The following is a 17791-nucleotide window of genomic DNA, read 5'->3' on the forward strand; positions in this document are numbered from 1 at the left end:
TGAGACAAAGGTGCAGGGATTATGTAGATAGGACGCACTGCCCAGCTCACATGATTGTGAGGAAGACATCCCCTGGACACTGGGAGGTTGTGAACTTTGAAAGGGAGCACAACCATAAGCGTTTAAGAAAATTCTCGCTCACAAAATACTTGAAGTCCCACAGAGACATACCAGCTGTAGAGAAAGAGTTCATCAAGTTGCTTCATGGATGCTGCATCACGACAACTCGTGCTTACCAGATAATGGCTGAGTTGTATGGAGGTATTGAAAACTGTCCATACACAGAAGGTGATACTAAAAATTTGCGTGTTGAGTACCACGCTGAATATAGAGGTAAAGATGTGAAGGTGACGCTTGAGTACTTTGAGGAATTGAAGAAGGAAGATCCAGAATTCTATTATAGTTACACTCTTGATGAGTTTGATAGGGTTGAGAATCTGTTTTGGGTGGATGGTGCGGCAAGGAGATCTTATGAGCTGTATAGTGATTGTTTGTCCTTTGACACTACTTATTTGACCAATGCCTACAACATGCCATGTTCTCTTTTCATAGGTACGCATGTCCAGCAAAAAAAATGCTAGTTTTGCCCATTGATGGTTTTCATTGATTATTATTTTTTGGATTCCAGAAAAAAATACTGGTTGTCACACAAGTTGCTACTTTGAGAAAGCACAAGTTGACACACTAGTTGCACATAAGTTGCCATCTTTATTCTGCACCAGTTGATAGTCTTCAGCTATGAAAAAAATACTAATGATTTGTATTGTGTTAACAGGGATTGACAGGAATGGCATAACAATCCAGCTGGGTTGCGGCTTTCTGAGGAATGAGAAGACTGAGGGTTTTGTCTGGCTGTTTACTGAATTCAAGAAAGCAATGGGCGGCAAGGATCCTGCAAATATAATAACTGATCAAGATATTGCCATGAAGGTTGCTATCGCAGAGGTATTTGTCAGTTCAGTTCATAGGAATTGCCGTTGGCACATTATGGAAAATGCTAGGAGGACCATGGGTGCTTTCTTGGATAGCAAGGGGGATGGTAAGCAAGAGTTGGCAAATGACTTCAAAGATTGTATTGACAATAGCTTCACGCCGGCAGAGTTTGAGCAGAAGTGGCAGGCATTTCTGGATAAATATGAGCTCAACAATAATGAGAGGTTCCAACATTTGTATGACATGAGACATTGTTGGATCCCTGTGTATTTCATGCATTGTTTCTTCCCCTTCCTCCAAACAACAGCACGGAGTGAAGGCTTCAATGCTGTCCTGAAGCGCTATGTCAACCCAAAAAACTCGATACTCAACTTTGTGCAGCAATATAAGAAGATACAACAAATGATTTTCATCAAGCAAGATTTGCAAGAGGCGGCCACAGCCACGAAGGTCCCACGCTACTTGACGGGGCACCCTATGGAGCATCAGATGAAGAAAGCATATACAAGGAGGTTGTTCAATGTGTTTCAACACGAGCTGCAGCTAAGTTCGAGCTACTATGTTGTTCGTGTTGAAGGAGATGACTTGATAGATGTTGCTCCGTACAAGTGTTGCCCCGATCTGTTGTATGGGACACGGACATTCAGGGTCACGTCGTCCAGGGTGGAGGGCTTTTATAGCTGCACTTGTTGCAAATTTGAGAGATGGAGTCCTTTGCTGCCACATATTGAAGGTTTTTGACGCCCTTGCAGTCCACGAGGTGCCTGATCGGTACATTCTCCCTCGATTATCAGTTGGGCCAGTGGTTGATAGTGGGGTGGAAATTGCAGCTAACGAGCCTCTTCAAGAAGCCCATATTACAGACCACGGGAAGTATGTTATACGTTACAGCAGAATATGAATAAATTTTAATAAGATTGTGAGACCTTTTATGGCTGATGATGAGGGGTATGGCATAGTCTCAAAACAAGTGAATGCCCTGCAATCTAAGCTTGTTGCTTTGAGAAAAAGGAGAGCGTCAAGTGTTCTTCCGGGGGGGTGGAGTGTGAACAAGTTGATATTGAACAACCCATTGCGCCAAGGCCGCAGAACAAATTGCGCAAAAAAACAAGCTCATCAACCGGAGGGGGTGGGGATACAAATCTGTCACAACAGCCTAATGGTGCGTATTGTCTTAACTGAACGTAGCAACTTGTACTTCCTTGCCCCTAGCAACTCCTACTCATTCAGCCTAGCAACTAGTACTCCTTGTTCTAGCAACTTGTGTGTATTACTCCTAGCAACTTGAAATTATTTTGACTTTTCAGGCTCGCATGTTGCTGGTGCTGAGATTGAGGACCCACCAATAACAAAGAAGCAAGGGCGTCCAAGGTCAAAGAGATACAAGATAGGGTTGGGGTTGCTTCAACAAAAAAACCACCGTGTGGCTATTGTAATTCAACAGAACATACCACATCAACTTGCCCTGCCAAGCCGGCAAGGAAGCAAACAAAAGAACTCTCGGATAAATCACTAAATGAAGTTGCTGCTGCGTGAAAAAACAAGGTGTGTTGCAGGGGGTGCATCTAACATTTTTTCCACTTCCTTATAATTTATTAAACTGCAATTAGTGATTTATGAAACTGCAATTAGTGAATTGATTTTTATTAAAGCATGGTGTGTAGTGATGTAATAATAAATAGTTGATGCTTTTGTATATTTCAAACTTGCTATATATATGGATAAATATATTTTTAATAAAGCTTTGCGCATGGTGGCGTATGAAAAAAAAAGATTGAAAAATTGCAGCTTGCATGTTGAATTAAGTTAACAGAAACACAAAGTGTAGATCTGATGTAGAGAAGTAGATATTTCAAAAAAAAGATCTGTGCACAATTTGCTGTTTCGACTTCAGACAAGTTGCCTGTTGGACTGGTCACAAGTTGTCAATGTAAATACCTCCATATATTACATAAGTTACTGATCACACAGGATACCTCCATGTATTATATAAGTTGCTTCTCACGCAGGAAAGTGGGGGGTAAAAAAACGATCAGCATATCTGAGCATTGTTTAAAACCACAGAGAACATCTATATATAGAGTGCATGCGTCATGAAAAAAAATCACAAATTGCTGTTGGACTGGCCACTAATTGCATACAAGTTGTCTGTTGAACTAGTCGCAAGTTGCCAGTATATTAAAATAAAATGGGAGCATCTATATACAGAGTATATGCATCATGTGAAAAACACACATATCTCTCCTCCTCTTCCCCACTCCGCTCCTAGTCCACTGATTTGCCATCTTTCCCTTTCCCTTTCCCTTTGAGAATAGTTCAGTCTTGTTCTCTAGCTTGTTGGTAGGGCTTTGAAGCCACTCAAGAAGAACTCGCTTTCTCAGCTTTATTTCATCAAACTCCATCATATTTGGGAGGTTGTGTCCATCCCAGTGCTCTATGGCCTTGAAGGTGAACAGACCACAGTCATGACTGAGTTTGAGGGCACAAAAAAAGAGAGACACATGTTAGATAATGTAGAACTTACAAAATGTTACAATATCTACAGTTTTGAATTCAGTTTAGGATAAAAAAAGATAAGAACGACTTGTGCTTACATCCCAAATTGCTTGTACCCCTCAATGAACTGCATCTCGGAGTTGTAAATAGTAGGAATCTTGCACCCCTCAACCTTAGATGTGTACTTGTTCCATAGGGTAATCACTTTTGCACGCACCTGATTTGCTTTCCATCTCAATTCAGCATTGTCGCTGTTCCTCAGAGAGACTATGATTTGAAACTTCTTATCTAGCATATTTACAGCAAATATGAACCAGTGGCCATCGCCGCCCGGCTGCGCTATATTCTCTTGGTGCACGGGAAAGAATATCTGTATAAAATCAGTTGAATAACTCACATGACAACAGAAATAAGTTGCTGCTAAGGGAATGAATAAGTTGCTGGAAAAGAAAATCAAGTTGCTGATAAAAATAGAAAAAATGCTACTGAACTGCGCAAACATGCTAATCCAATTCAATTTCTGTTCTGCATTCGGTTAAAAACAGATTAGGAAACAAAAATGGCGCTGTGAATGGGAAGTGATATGCAATGTTCAGCAATTGAAGCAGTATGCAGTGAGTCTGTGACCCCGACAAATATCTAACTTTGAATATTGCTATCAGAAAGCTACCTAACTCTGAATGTTGCAAATCACAAACTACTCATTACTCTTAATATTTGCAATCAGAAAACAAAGGCATTGGGAAACTACTCCTTAGTAATATTGAAATCACCAATGGGTTCTGTGGGCTAAAATTTGCTAGAATCATACCACACAAGTTTGCAACTAGGTTACTAGTCAGACAGCACAAAGTTTTCAAGAAAAAGAAAAATGTAGTTTTACCATTTCATAGTTTGACTCGCGCAACTCAAAAGCGTTCTTGACAATATTGCTGTTCATGGGCCCTGTCATCATTTGGATCTGTAGCAAAAAAAAGTATATGGCAAAAAATGCTCAGATATGCAAATGGGGGACATACTTTCAAAACGATAAGATACACAAAGATGTCAGAGGGGTCAAAGGGGGGAAAATGATATTATCGACACCCATGGGGACATTATCTTTGTCCTCTTCTTTCTAGGGTCCTGTGACAGCACGTAAGTCCCGAGATGCAAGGCGTTGGTGCCTAACGATCTCCCCATAACCGTGCCGGCTGCTACCTCATGTGATGTAAGTGTTATCTCTTTGGATTCAAATAATATTGTGCTGCCAAACAAGAAAAGGTTTTATCCACAAATTTCTCCATGACTGATGGGCGAAAAAAAAGAGATTGGGGGGATAAGATCAAGGTATATTGTCATACTCATCTTCGTGCTTAGTGTGTCTGCATATGATGCTGTACAGTTCATCTTCTGTTGCAAGTTGATCCTTGTCCATTCCTTGAGAATCCTCATCATCTGTAAATCCCAGTGAGAAGCTTGGTGCATTGGGTGCATCCTTGAAACCTTCAAGTTGTCGACACGCTACTATCAGAACACACACATGTGCAAAAAAAAATTAACACTTGCATGCTGTACAATGGAATGAAAAAAATGGGAAGAAAGGAAAACATGAGTTGCTATTACCTTTTCTACTACTACTTTATGCATAGCTTCCATGCGCCCATCACCAAGTGTTTGGGTTGCAATTTGTGTAAATGAAGAGAAAAAAAACAAATTAGCACAAGTTGCTGGTTTGCAGCAAAAAATGTGATGGGGGCACATTTGCATGCATGAGTTGCTATCTCAGCTTTTTTTGGGATGGTATCTGATTTTTCTGGAAACTTCCTCGCATACACTTTGGTCACTGCTGCGCGAGGAAGCGGCTCTGCCTTTCCCTCATCTTGCTCCTTTGCAGTATTGGATTTGGGCACCACCGGTGGCAAGCCTCTCCCTCTTGTGCTAGCAAGTTTTTTCGTTGACAGTACATCTGACCGCTCCACCTTTCTCTTTGTTGTCTTGGGTTTGGACACTTCTTCCGGAAGATTGTCCATAGGCAGGGGTTGCAACAAATCTTCCAGAAGCTTGTCCTCAAACTTTTTTACTTGCTCTTTCGGTTTAGAATTCATCTCATCGGACATTGTGACCGTGTCCTTCGCCCCTTTAAATTCCTTTCCGACAATATCATTGAAGACTTCCTTCTCATTGGGCACAAGCGGCACATCGAGGAACTCAGGTGGTTCAAAGATCAAAGGCTTCCTATCGGGCGGTGTAGCCATTAAGTCCAGTAGTGTCACACCTCCCGGAAGCCCGTACCGATTTGCTGGTGTAATCGGTGACAATCCGCTAAACTCAGAGCTGGATTGTGTGCCCGATTGCGTACTGCGTGGTGTGCCTTGATAATTATCACCAGCCTCGTCTTTAGGTGATGGTGCTTCATCAAAATCTATAAAAAAAAGATGATGTGGTCAAATGTAAGTTGCTACTGATCGAAACATAAGTTGCTGCTAAGCAAAATCATAAGTTGCTGAATAACTCAATCCAAGTTGCTGGTTCAACCAAAAATGCTGATAAAAAATTGCTGCTGGACTGATAAAAAAAATATTTACCTTGCTTTCCATCATCTCTGATGCTGCCATCATCCTTTGATGCTTTGTCGTCATCCTTTGATGCTTTATCGTCGTCCGTTGCACCTTTATCATCATTCTTGGATGGTGCACCTTTAGATTTATTACCAGACTGATCTTGGAGCGATGATGGTTCAGCATATACTTTAAAAAAACATAAAACATAAGTTGTTGCTGTCTCCAAAAAGAGAATATGCTACTGAACTAATACAAATTGTTGGAGGCCTTCAATACAAGTTGCATACCTGATTGTTTGCTGGCTGGTTCGGCTTTGTTGGTCTTTTTTGCGTTATCTACATCTTCAAATCTAACCTTCTTCTTGCTTTGCACTATCAAAGAAAAAGAAATATTTCTGTTAGAAAAACAAACTAAAAGAAGCATATGCGATGCTGCTAGTCATTACCTTCGTTCTCAGTAGCTCTTGGGTCAATTTGTGATGAATTGATATCATCTCCAAATCCATCGTTGTTCTCATCATCTTCGTCCCCCTCTGTGTCGCAAGAGTCAAAGTTGACATAATCTTCATCGCTGCTGGAGTCTTCTTCATCACTCCTAATCTCACCGAGTGATTCTTCCAGAATGTCGTTCTTCCTTTTACTCCTAACCTTCCGGGTACCTTTAGAGGTACTAGAGCCTGTTTGACCTCCTTCTGCATGTGCTTCTTGCTGTTGTACCACCTGGCACAACTTTTGTGTTAGGTTTACAAAAGCTTGATTGATTGCAATGCTGAACTCGCTCAGTGCACTTTTGAGGACCTCCCGATTCTACAAAAAAGAAAAAAATTGTAGAAACATAAGGCAGCAACAAAAAACATAAGATGGTTGGATTATATGAGAGAAATGCGGGAGAAAAATGATGTGTGATGATAGAAAAAAAAGGATGGAGGGCCGAAACATACAACAATGAAAGATTCCGGCATGTTTGAATCAATGAATTGTTGGATCCTTTCTGGTGCGATCATCGTTGTGCTTAAATGTTCTGACTTTAGCTGTACAAAAAAAGAGAAAAGGTGTGCATGAGTGAATAAAAAAGGGTTACTGATTTACAAAGGCTTGCATGTATAACTCTATGACTCTGTACATGTGTATCCAACACATGTATAACTTGCTACTTACACATACAAGATATTTACAAGTTGCTAATTCCCACACATGCAGAAAGTTGGAGGAAAAAAAGTATTCGTGCATGAATCTTACTTGTAGTTTGCCAAACTGAGTCTCGGAGAGCTTATCCATGAGGCAGACTTTGGAGACGAGTTGTCCCGTCCACGCAGCGGCTCTTACTTCCAAGTCGTTATTGACGATATCACCAACATCAAGTGAATCTAGATACAATATCTGCATGCACAAAAAGAGCATATTGAACACCAAAAAAAAAGGATAGTCAGGTCTTGAGAAAAAAGAAAAAGGGAGACTGAAAAATGGAAAAGACAAGGTGCTACAAGTCTAGTATCCATACGGTAAGGAAGAAGAGGCACCCGGACACAAACTTTTGCTTCCCAGACTTAAACTTTGCAATTCCTTTAATGAGTCTGTCCACTACTAGTTTGCACCAGTTGTATCCTTTCATATCTTTGGTGATTGAAATGGAATGGAAAGCCCTCACACACAACTTTAGGCTTGATGTTGGGCACAAGAAGGTGCTAATTGCAAACATTAGCCAAACCTTCAACCATTTGTCATCTATTGAATTCTTTCCCTCACCAGACAAGCATTTTTCAACTTCTACAAATGATGGTGCCTTATGATCATTCTCATGGACGAAAATTTGATAGAACTCAGTGAATGTATCAGAATAACTCTTTTTCTCATAAACGACAGAGTTCGGGCCCATTGATAACCCGAGCACTCGTTTAACAGTTTTATCGTCCACCTTTATTGTCCCCCTGTATGGGATCACCAACTCGGACTTGTTGATGTCGAAATTGTTAACTAGCCAAGTTGACAACTTCTCAGGAACAATATTGCACTTGATTTCAAGGAGTCCCTCAAACCCAACACTTGCAATTCGTTGTTTCTGATTACCCTTGAGATTTTCATTGATCTTGCTCAGTCTTTTCGCTGATCCTTATATCCTAAAAGAAGAAATGAAGCATTTAATGAGTTTGCACACAATTCATGAATTCAAACTGCTTAAAAAAGGATTCATACAAGCTACCACATAATTCATGTATGAGCTCCTAGAGCGGACATACTACAAGTTAGCCATAAGAAAAAAAAAGGATTCATGCAGCATAGTTTTTCTGCTCTGAATGGTACCTGCTATGCGTGCTTTCTTCCTTCATCAACTTCTGTCATTTCATCATTCACTACACTGCCTCTAGAAGTACCCTTGTCTGCTCTAGAAGTAGTCCTAGTTGTTCTCTTTGGAGACGGGGCTGTATTAGTAGCTTCAATATTGCGTTTTTGGCCATGCTATAAAAAAAGTGCATAAAGAAGATGTGTCAGACAAAATAATAACCCACATGATAAATAGAATAAGTTGCTGCGAAAGGGATGAATAAGTTGCTGGAAAAGAAATCAAGTTGCTACGTGGGTTCATAGAAAAAAAACAGAGTTCAGTGGGTCCTAGTGTCAAGAAATCACCCTCTGAAAATAATAACCCCCAGTTGAATAATAACCCCCCATGATAAATAGAATAAATTCCTGCATAGGGAATGAATAAGTTGCTGGGAAACAAAAATCAAGTTGCTACGTGATCATAGAACTAAGCAAAAATAATTTATTCAAGATAGCATCATAACTGGGACTACTCTCAAGAATCATATAGAGTAGGGCTATGGCAAAAATCGGGTCAATCTAGAAAAGCTAGTTTGTCATCGCATTAATTACTAATTTAACATAAATGCCTAGGTCTGTGTCATCCAATATTGCTGCTAGAAACGCTGCTGATGCAACAAAAACATGATTCCAATGATCACACAATGAATGCTCATCCACTGAAAACCATAGCCGATATTTATGGATTTCCAATTTCTAATGAATACTAAACAATCAATTTTGGCTCCAGTAAAAACATGATTTCAATTTCTAATGAACAGTAAACAACCTCAGAAATCTAGCATCATGAAGCATCATATCAAATTTCAGTAAAATCATGATTTCAATTTTCGCCGCATCAGAAGCATCATGAAGTCGCCCATTCGTTTTATGGCCAAGGAAACACGATTTTGCTTCCAGAGGCTGATCATAATATCCAGCAGCAGCAGCAGCCACAGCCGCTGCAGGCACACAGCCAGGGCCTCTGTCCGCAACCAAGACACCCCAGTCACTGTAGTATTGCATCTTATGCTGTTCAAGGAAATGGGCAGACCTATAGCTCCGCATACAAGAACCCTTCTAACTGCCCTGCAACTGTGGTTGCTGTTTTGCCTCAACCTCCAGCTACTCTGTTCCTATGGCCTCTAATGAATACTAAACAATCAATTTTGGCTCCAGTAAAATATTTCAGTTTTGCTTGTCTACTGAAACCTACTCCGGCAACCTCTTGGTGTCTCATGGTGCTATATGTTTTCCTTGAACCAAAAAACACAAAAATAATACAAAGTTACCACGCAATTTGATACAAAATTGCCATAAACAAAACAACTAGGCAGAAAAAAAATTGGAGAATAGAGAGTAGTCACCGTGATTTACCAGTAGGGGGGAGTGGTGCCGTGCCGGGCGCTGCCCTCATCGGGGAGTTGGCGCCTCCCCCACGACTCGACGCCCTTGTTCGCGGGCGACCCGCGACTTCATTCGCTGCGTCGTCATCGGATCTTGGGTCCGCGGAGGTGGAGGAGGTAGTCGGTCTAGGACCCTGCATCGCGATCGCCTTCCTCTTGACGCAAGCCGTCGGTGCCGCCACGGCCAGCACCACCCGCGCGGGGCCTCCTCTCCAGTGCCGCTGGCGGATGTTCCCGCCATGCCGCCTCTGCCGTACTCCTCGCAGCCGCCTCCGCCACTGCTCCCCGCTCGAGATCCACCCGAGCAGGGGCCTCTGCAAACCCCCGTCGGGTCCTCCCGCCGGTCCGCAGCCGCTCCGCCAACCTCCGCCGGCAGCACCTCCGCGCAGCCGCCCCCCACATGCAGGACGGCCGATGAGGCGCGCGGAGCGGTGGTGGTTTGCCCGTAGGAGCAGGGCGCTGCGGGATGAGGAAACCACCCTGGATCCGGATTTGGAATGGGGGGAAGAGGATGTCGGGGCGAGTTGATGTGCTGGTTTGGATGCGGCCTGCTGGGCTGGGTGGTCGCGCGCTCGCGGTGGAGTGCGACCAGTCGTCCTTAGCTTTTCCATTCATATTCGATCGTCCATGGGGTGGCACAGGTCAGGTAGCCCAATATTTGTGCGTTATCAAACAACAACTTACGGAATAAGTGCTTGCCTGGTAGCTCTGCGGAGGCCCATCCACAGAAGCCAACGGGCTTCAATGGATGGCCCAAATCAAACTAGATACAATTTCGAAGTTTAAAAATATGTTTCAAAGTTTAAACCTTCGCAAAAGAACCATCCCAAGCCATGAATTGAGCATATGCCTGTACCATATTTCACGCGGAAGGAATCTGCAGTGAACACACAGACTTGAGACTTATATTAACTAAAAGAAGAAATTTCTCGCAAAAAAAAAACTAAAAGAAGAAAAAAAACAAGAGTGCGAAGGAGGGTGGATGACACCAGGGCCCCAGATGTCATGCCTCGGCCAGTAAGCAGTAACCGCAGTAGCATTAAATACTCCTAAATATGAATTCCTGAAAAAAAAATATAAACAGCCTTCCCTTCCCGTTCCACCCGCACCACTTCACTCTTCTCCCCCCTCTTCACCTCTTCTTCTCGTAGATCTCCCGGGGTCGCCGTCTCCGGCCACGGCGGCCGGCACTCGGAGGAGCGGCGGGGCTCGGGGCGGAGGTCGGCGGCCATGTACAAGAACCAGCTGCAGGAGCTGGCGCAGCGGAGCTGCTTCAACCTCCCGGCGTACACGTGCCTTCGGGAGGGGCCGGACCACGCGCCGCGGTTCAAGGCGGCGGTGAACTTCAACGGGGAGCAGTTCGAGAGCCCCGGGTTCTTCACCACGCTCCGCCAGGCGGAGCACGCCGCCGCGGAGGTCGCGCTCGCGGCGCTCGCGCAGCGCGGCCCGTCCTACTCGCTCGCGGCCCGCATCCTGGTAAGCCCACGCCCGAGCCCCCTGGCCCCCCACTCCTCCTCCTCCGCCGCTCTCTGCCCCTCGCTTCTGTACGAACCGTTTCTCCTCTCCTGGTATTTTCGGGTGTACTTGTCGCGGTTGTCCTTCGTGTTTCGAGCAAGTCGAGCGCCTCCTGGGGTGGAATTTGGGGGATCTGTGGGGGTTTCTTCTCGACCTTTTGTCGATCGCTAGTAGATCGTTCAAAGCTTTTTACTCCTGCAATTCGTTACAAATTTGCGTGGGCGATTCCGTAGCTAGGGTGAGTCGTTTGCGATTGCTCTCGGGGAAAAGGGCGTGGTGTTTGACTGCGGAGTTCGTACCTCTGGTTCGTGCTCAGCAGCATGTATTTCATGTAATTTCAGCAAAATGTTGATGATTTTGGAGAGGTTTTCGCAACATCAGCCGATACCTTAGAATCGTTGTTATAGTTTGATCTGATTCTGGGTTTTACGAAAGAGAAACGGAGCTGTGATGTGGTAGCTTCGAGAATCTGCTTGGTTCGGGATTGGGGCTCGTGAGCTGAATGAATTGCGCGGATAATTGATACGAAAAGCTGCAACTCTCTTCGCGTCAAAAATTCCCGGTGCCTTTTTTTTCTTTTTATAAAAAGGGGGATTCGTTTGATTCCGAGAGAAAAAGGTTGAAGTACTCGAGTTCGGTTAAATTTTTTTCTCAAGCTGGTGGTTAAAAAAAAAATCTTCCCCTGTTTGTTTTTCTAACAAAAATACTGTTATGTCGGAGTACTCTTACCACTATAATTTTATTATATTATTAAATGGGCTCGGATTAGTTAATGAACAGAGATTAGTTCCCACTCTACTCGATGGATGTACTAAGCGCAATCAAGCCTCTTAAACTTGTTGGTACCCCGCACCGGCCATTAACCCTCCACTTACTTTAATCCCTCGTTTGATGTGCTCTCGCGCCGTGACGTCGACGGTGCTTCAGATAACACCCGGCATTAACTGCAAATTTGGAATTTCTTACAGCCTCGGAATTACCGCTAGGGTTCCGGCCGTGCACGCACCGTTATTGGTGGTAGACTGCGAAAGTCTCCGGGCCATTAACTGCTAAGCCCCGATTAGCCAAACCTGCCCATTAATGGGCGCATTGATGGGGCCAGAATTAAAATTTGCCGCGTACACTTGACCCGGAAGCCCAGTTGCAATGCAGGGTACGCCGACGAGGTACACGTCCACTGTCCACACGGGGCTTTGAACGGAACGGAATTGGCGAGCTCGGGGAAGCGTCAGTGTGAAACGGTGGGGGAGAGGGGGGTGGGGATTAGGTTTCGGTCTTTATAGTGGCGGTATTAATGGCGAGGGCGAGGGAGTGGGTGGGGGGAATTGAATTGGAGACCGCCCGCACCTAACCGGGGCATCGCAGGTCAATGCCGATGGGCCCAGGATGGTTTAGTGGCAGGCAGGCCCCCTCGCAAGCCCACCATGAGAGAAGAAGGGGTGGTGGTGGCGTTGTTGCGCCGATGCGTCGTCTTTTGCCGATGCGGTCCGGTCAGATCAGGTCAGCCATGGGGTGCTGCCACTGCTGGGAACCGGCTTGCTACCGGTGCGCTTCCCTAGTGCTTTGTTTGCTACCCAGCGACTGGGCTTGGCTGGCTCCCAATCGATCTGTTGATGTACGGGACAATGTGGGTATGGCTGCTGGTGCTAGTGCGGGGAAGTCGCTTTGCTCCCTGCCTAAAAGGCAGGGTTCTTGGTGCGGGCCGAGTGCGGTGGCCGCCATGTTGAGTGGTGGGAGTTCTTGTCGGTCTGCGTTCTGCACAGAGATTGCTCTCTGGAATTTGGGGAGTTTAGATTGTGACCAGATGACACTTTTTGGCCAGCATTTTTTAAAAAGGCTGGTCTGGAATTGGATGGCAGAGGGGCTCTGCTTCTGAATGGGATTGGGATCTTATTGGGTTATTTTCTTACTTTGATGCATCGGTTAAAATCTGGTAGCTTGGAGCGACATGTTCCTGCATCATGATGTAAGTTCAGATTGGTCTCCAAGTAGAAAGGTTACTATCTCAGATGAATATTCATGCGATTTGCATGCGGGTGATTATGTATTTGGACGATTCATGTTACTAGTTCTGTGACTAGAGTGGTTGCTACAATAACTTTGAACATTGGGTCAGTCAAATGTTAGGCATGTTCAACGATCCTCATAGCTGACTGTCTTGGAGGTTTCAAAATTGGAGTCTGGACTATCACAGAAAGTGATTGACCTGGTTGCAGGATTGCTGTTTCACTGGATGTGATCATTTGAACAGCATTTAATTCTTCTAGATCAACTGAAAGTTAAACAAAGAAAATGGCAAACTTCCTAGACAGCTATGGTTTGGTATCTGGTGGTAAATACTAACTAGCATGGAGCTCATACTCCTGCAGGACTGAAAATATATCCGGTCATGAGCATTATGACATTCATGCTTTCTTGAGATAAATTCTATGAAGGTCCGTAGATGTTATCTTGTAGTGTACGTGTAGCCTCTCACTACTTGTTTGCATTGACTTCTCCTGGTCAGCTACCTCCTGTCCTTCAGGTGCTGGTGGTATTATTGTCTTATATGTTTTGTGTTATAGTATATTCAGAACTGATCTGCAAGAAATCTCCTTTTTTATCTGTCCATCTATCTTATATCTGTGATCCGCTTGTGTAATATTGGAGTTTGACTCATGTCCTGCAGTTTGGATTAGTGCATTAGTTATATGCCCCTTTGTATTCATTGCCTCTTTCTAGTGAGTGGACAGCTCAACTACCACTTATCACTTGAGCCTCATTTGAATCATAATCCTTGTTGTCGAAGTATTATCTGATTATCAGTGTCTTGATCTGGAAGTCATCTTACCGTGGGATTCTGGAGCCCTTTTTTTTTCTTCTTGATTTGATTACTTCTATTCCAATCAAGACCAATAATAAAGGATGTTTAACTAACTATCACTGCTGCCATAAATATCTGTCTGTTTGGCTTTAATATTTTTCTGTGATTATTGTTTAACCTTGTAAGTAGTACCTTGCACCCTCAATTTCTATTCTTTGATTGACAGTAAATTTCAATCACTTTCTTCTGGAGTTATGGTGCTAAATTTGTGTTAAACAGGATGAAACAGGGGTTTATAAGAACCTTCTACAGGAAGTAGCTCAGAGAGTTGGAGCGCCGTTGCCTTCATATACAACAGAGCGATCAGGCCTTGGCCACCTGCCAGTTTTCACATGCACAGTAGAGCTCGCTGGTATCACATTTACAGGTGATCCTGCTAAGAATAAGAAACAGGCTGAAAAGAATGCTGCTTCAGCGGCATGGTCTGCACTGAAACAATGTGAGTATTACTTATTGCATATTGATGAAAGAAACTGTAGTTCTATCGCTTATTCATATTTATCTGCAATAACCTTGAGAAAGAGAGAAGTATTGCGACTTCAAGATATTGTTATTCACTTGGTGTAATGCAAATATTGTTATATGAGCAATGGGGCATCATTTTCTCTAGCTTTTAGTAACTTATCATGACAAATTTTGAGCTATTTCTCTACTAATTATATTTTATCAAGGCAAGTGATCAAATCTTTGTAGTTCTGTGTTTTATATGTAAAATGGGCGACCTTATCTTTAGATGTGCTACTTCTCATTCATTTGGAGCCCCTTTTGTCAAAGCTAGCATGAAGGCGCAGTTTGTCTTCATTTCATACTTGGAAGTCATGTTAGTGCAAAAAGTTTAGCAGTAGGTCATTTGGTTTAACTTTGCTAGTGGAACTGGACCCAAGTATATCTTGTAGATTATTTCTGTTTCTGTTTGGTCCCAAGGAAGCCCCTCACTAAAAGTAATATGATCTGCAAACATTTTTTTAGTGTAATTCTCTATTTATATATATATGCATCTTCTCACACTATTTCATCTTTCTGCAACAGTGGTACGTGATGAAGCGAATTCATCCAATGAGCCGGAAAATAATGATGAGCAGGAGCAGATCAGGATTGCTCGAGCCCTTCTCAATTATCGCTTGAAAGAGAAGATGGCAATGGCCAATTATCCCCATGCTTCGCCGTTTCCCAAGAAGTTTCCTATGCAGCCAGAGAGAAAGCCTTCTTTTGGCCAACCTTCCCAGTCCAGCTACTCGAAGATCCTCCCTCTATTCCGCCCTAAATCAAATTCAAGATGCAGACCAGAGTCACCAGCATCTGCTGATGGAGCATCTCAAACGGCTGTACGGACCATGGAAAGCATTAATCCGAAGTCAAGATTTCCAGCGGCAGAGGCAGCCCCCTATGTGCCAGTTGGGCACTACCGTATGCCTTGCCATAGCATGGCTCCTTCAGTCACAATCAGGACTGCCGTACCTGTGTTCTCTGCTCCACCTCTCCCACCTCCTGCTGCACGCACTCAGCAGCAGCAGCAGCAACTTCCACCTCTCATGAGCCACCCACCACCTATTCGGATGGTGTCTCCAGTTCGCATCAGGCCAGGGCCACCATCCTCCATGTTTGGACCCTCCGCTCCAGTTCAGGGTCCGAAGCCTGTGATGTCTGTTCAGCTGAAGGATGTGCAACAGCAATCGAGGAGGGAACCTGTTTCACCTCTGATCCCTGTTCAGGTAAAGGATGTGCGATACCGACCAATGAAGGGATCAGTGTCACCTGGGATTCCAATTCAGGTAAAGGATGCACAACGCCAGCCCCTTATGGGATCGCTGTCTGCTGCAATCCCAATTCAGATGAAGGATGTGCAAACCCAAGCACCGAAGCCGAAGGAATCACTGGCTGCTCCAATTCCAGCAATCAAGTCTTCGGTTAAGATCGAGACCCCTGCTCAAACCAAGGAAGCTTCAGCAATAGTTACCCGTGAAGCCCCATGTTCTGCTGCTGGCAATACCACCGCTGCGGAATGCACTACATCATCAGACGTTACCTTGACAAGGCAATCAAGGGCTGCGGATGGCGACGGCAGCAAGGCGGAAGCTGAGCATGAGGCCGAGGCTCAAGCAGTGGCAGAGGCGGCCATCAGGCAGCTGGAGATCAATTGACTTTGAAAAAAAAATGCTCGTCGCCATCTTCTCCCAGATTTTGTAATTAGCTGCCTCCCGTGCACATTTCGTTCTGTTTAGTTCTTGGTATGTCTTGGGTTCAATTAGGGCTGTCTGGGCAAGCTGCGTTGCGGTAGGGAACACCTAGGTTTTCTATTCGTCAAAAAAAAATCTGGAAAAAACACATGTAGTGGTGGTAGGTGGTTTGCCCAGTGTTTGGTTGGAGACGGTTATACTTCCCTGGATATGCAGTTGGTCTGCATTTTACCCCAATGATGAGGTGGATTGTGAGGTGCCTCTAGGGAAGGATTATGAGGCGGCTTTTACATCTAAATTCCGTTATCATTGTCGGTCCGCCGTAATTTCTGTTCTGCTTCTTTTTTTTCTCTTTCTTCCGGTGCAGTTCAAATGATGGTTTGTGTGAGTGATTGGTGCTTTTTACCGGTTAGTAGAAAGTATGATGAAACGGATGGAAGGGGATTCCGGCAGCTTTTCGTCCTGGGTACGATGATGAAAGTCGGACGCATGGGGGATCCCTGTTCCGTTGCGTGTCATCCTTGTGGGTAATCTGAAGCAGCTCGACTTGGGGGAGGTACCGTCCGAATGATGGATGATGGTGCACAAGAGGCCAGGGAACGGTCGTGACGTCGACCGGGCCCTGCCCCTCGGCAACCGAACTTGGGACCACGCCCCTCGTGTACTCATGTGCTTTGGCTCACTTGCCTCGCCGTCGTCCGAACGGGCTAAAAAGAAAAACGAGAGTTTGGAAGGGCTAGGGAAACTGGAAAGCGGTTGTTGGGTCGCGACCACAGTCCACACACCACACCAGACGCTTGCATTGCTTGCTTGGCTGCTGTAAGGGAAAAAAAAAACAAAATCCGCCACGCATTTAAGAGTAAGGGCAGCCGGACAAGGCTCCGGCCAAAGAGAGCCAGCCAGCCACGGCTGATGAGCTGATGATGGCGCGCGCGATCTGGAACAACCGCATCTCGCACCGCTCGCTTTTAAATTTTTTTCTTCTTCCATAGGAAAGAACAAAAAGGCGATCAGAAGCCAGAGCCGCGCCTGCGCTGATCTGAACTGGCGAACTGCGCTGCGCGGCGGCAGGCTGGGGCCTGGCTGAATCTGAACTGATCGGGCGCATGCCGGGCATGTGTGCGCCCTGATCTCACAATGATGGACAAATGTTCGGCTCTGTTGCTGCAGCGCTACGCCTACGCGGGGCTCCTGTCCATTTGACCTGCCTACAGCGCGCTGGCCCGCGCGGCCACAGGAACGAGCCGGAACGACGGGCTGCCGCGCCGTTCCCGTGGCAGCCGCGTCCTGGCTGGCCCTGCCCCGCGCCCGAACAACGGCGCGAGTCGCCGGGCGTTCGCCGTTCCGGTACGCCGGCGCGTTCTATTATGAAGAAAAAAGAGCAGAGGCCATGGGCCACGGCGCGGCCTGGCATTGCCATGGCATTGGCATTTAGTACGTGTGCCGGTACAGCGGGCATGAATGCCACTCTGGGCGAGGCAGTGCGGGCAGAGGCGCGTAGGGGGTTGCCCCTGCCCCTGCCGCCGCCGCTGCCGGCTCAGCGGTTACCTCTGACTGA

General features: G+C 45.2%; 1 protein-coding gene and 1 long non-coding RNA gene across 3 annotated transcripts; one reads left to right on the forward strand and one right to left on the reverse strand.

Annotated features, from left to right (window-relative positions):
• Nucleotides 1-5564: 5564 nt before the first annotated feature.
• LOC120648584 lies at nucleotides 5565-6081 on the reverse strand. Its single transcript, XR_005665002.1, has 2 exons — nucleotides 5997-6081; nucleotides 5565-5833 (listed from the first exon to the last, which is right to left on the reverse strand). It is a non-coding gene; the product is annotated as an uncharacterized LOC120648584 (long non-coding RNA).
• A 4677-nt stretch (nucleotides 6082-10758) lies between these two features.
• On the forward strand, nucleotides 10759-16559 carry LOC120650752 (double-stranded RNA-binding protein 6-like). 2 transcript variants are annotated; one of them, XM_039927998.1, is made up of 3 exons: nucleotides 10759-11154; nucleotides 14276-14495; nucleotides 15086-16559. In XM_039927998.1, exons 1-3 carry the CDS (start codon nucleotides 10909-10911, stop codon nucleotides 16195-16197), a joined length of 1578 nt encoding a protein of 525 aa, XP_039783932.1. In that variant the 5' UTR covers nucleotides 10759-10908; the 3' UTR covers nucleotides 16198-16559. The 2 variants fall into 2 exon arrangements, with proteins under 2 accessions (XP_039783932.1, XP_039783933.1); XM_039927999.1 differs by lacking the exon at nucleotides 10759-11154 and adding an exon at nucleotides 13127-13159.
• Nucleotides 16560-17791: the final 1232 nt, after the last annotated feature.

This window comes from Panicum virgatum, chromosome 9K, assembly GCF_016808335.1.
Source record: "Panicum virgatum strain AP13 chromosome 9K, P.virgatum_v5, whole genome shotgun sequence".
NCBI classification, from domain to species: Eukaryota; Viridiplantae; Streptophyta; class Magnoliopsida; order Poales; family Poaceae; genus Panicum; species Panicum virgatum.

Coding starts and splice junctions, on each gene's coding strand:
- LOC120650752 (XM_039927998.1), top strand. CDS start 10,909: ATGTACAAGAACCAGCTGCAGGAGCTGGCGCAGCGGAGCTGCTTCAAC. Junction 11,155..14,275: donor CGCTCGCGGCCCGCATCCTG/GTAAGCCCACGC, acceptor TGTGTTAAACAG/GATGAAACAGGGGTTTATAA. Junction 14,496..15,085: donor ATGGTCTGCACTGAAACAAT/GTGAGTATTACT, acceptor TTTCTGCAACAG/TGGTACGTGATGAAGCGAAT.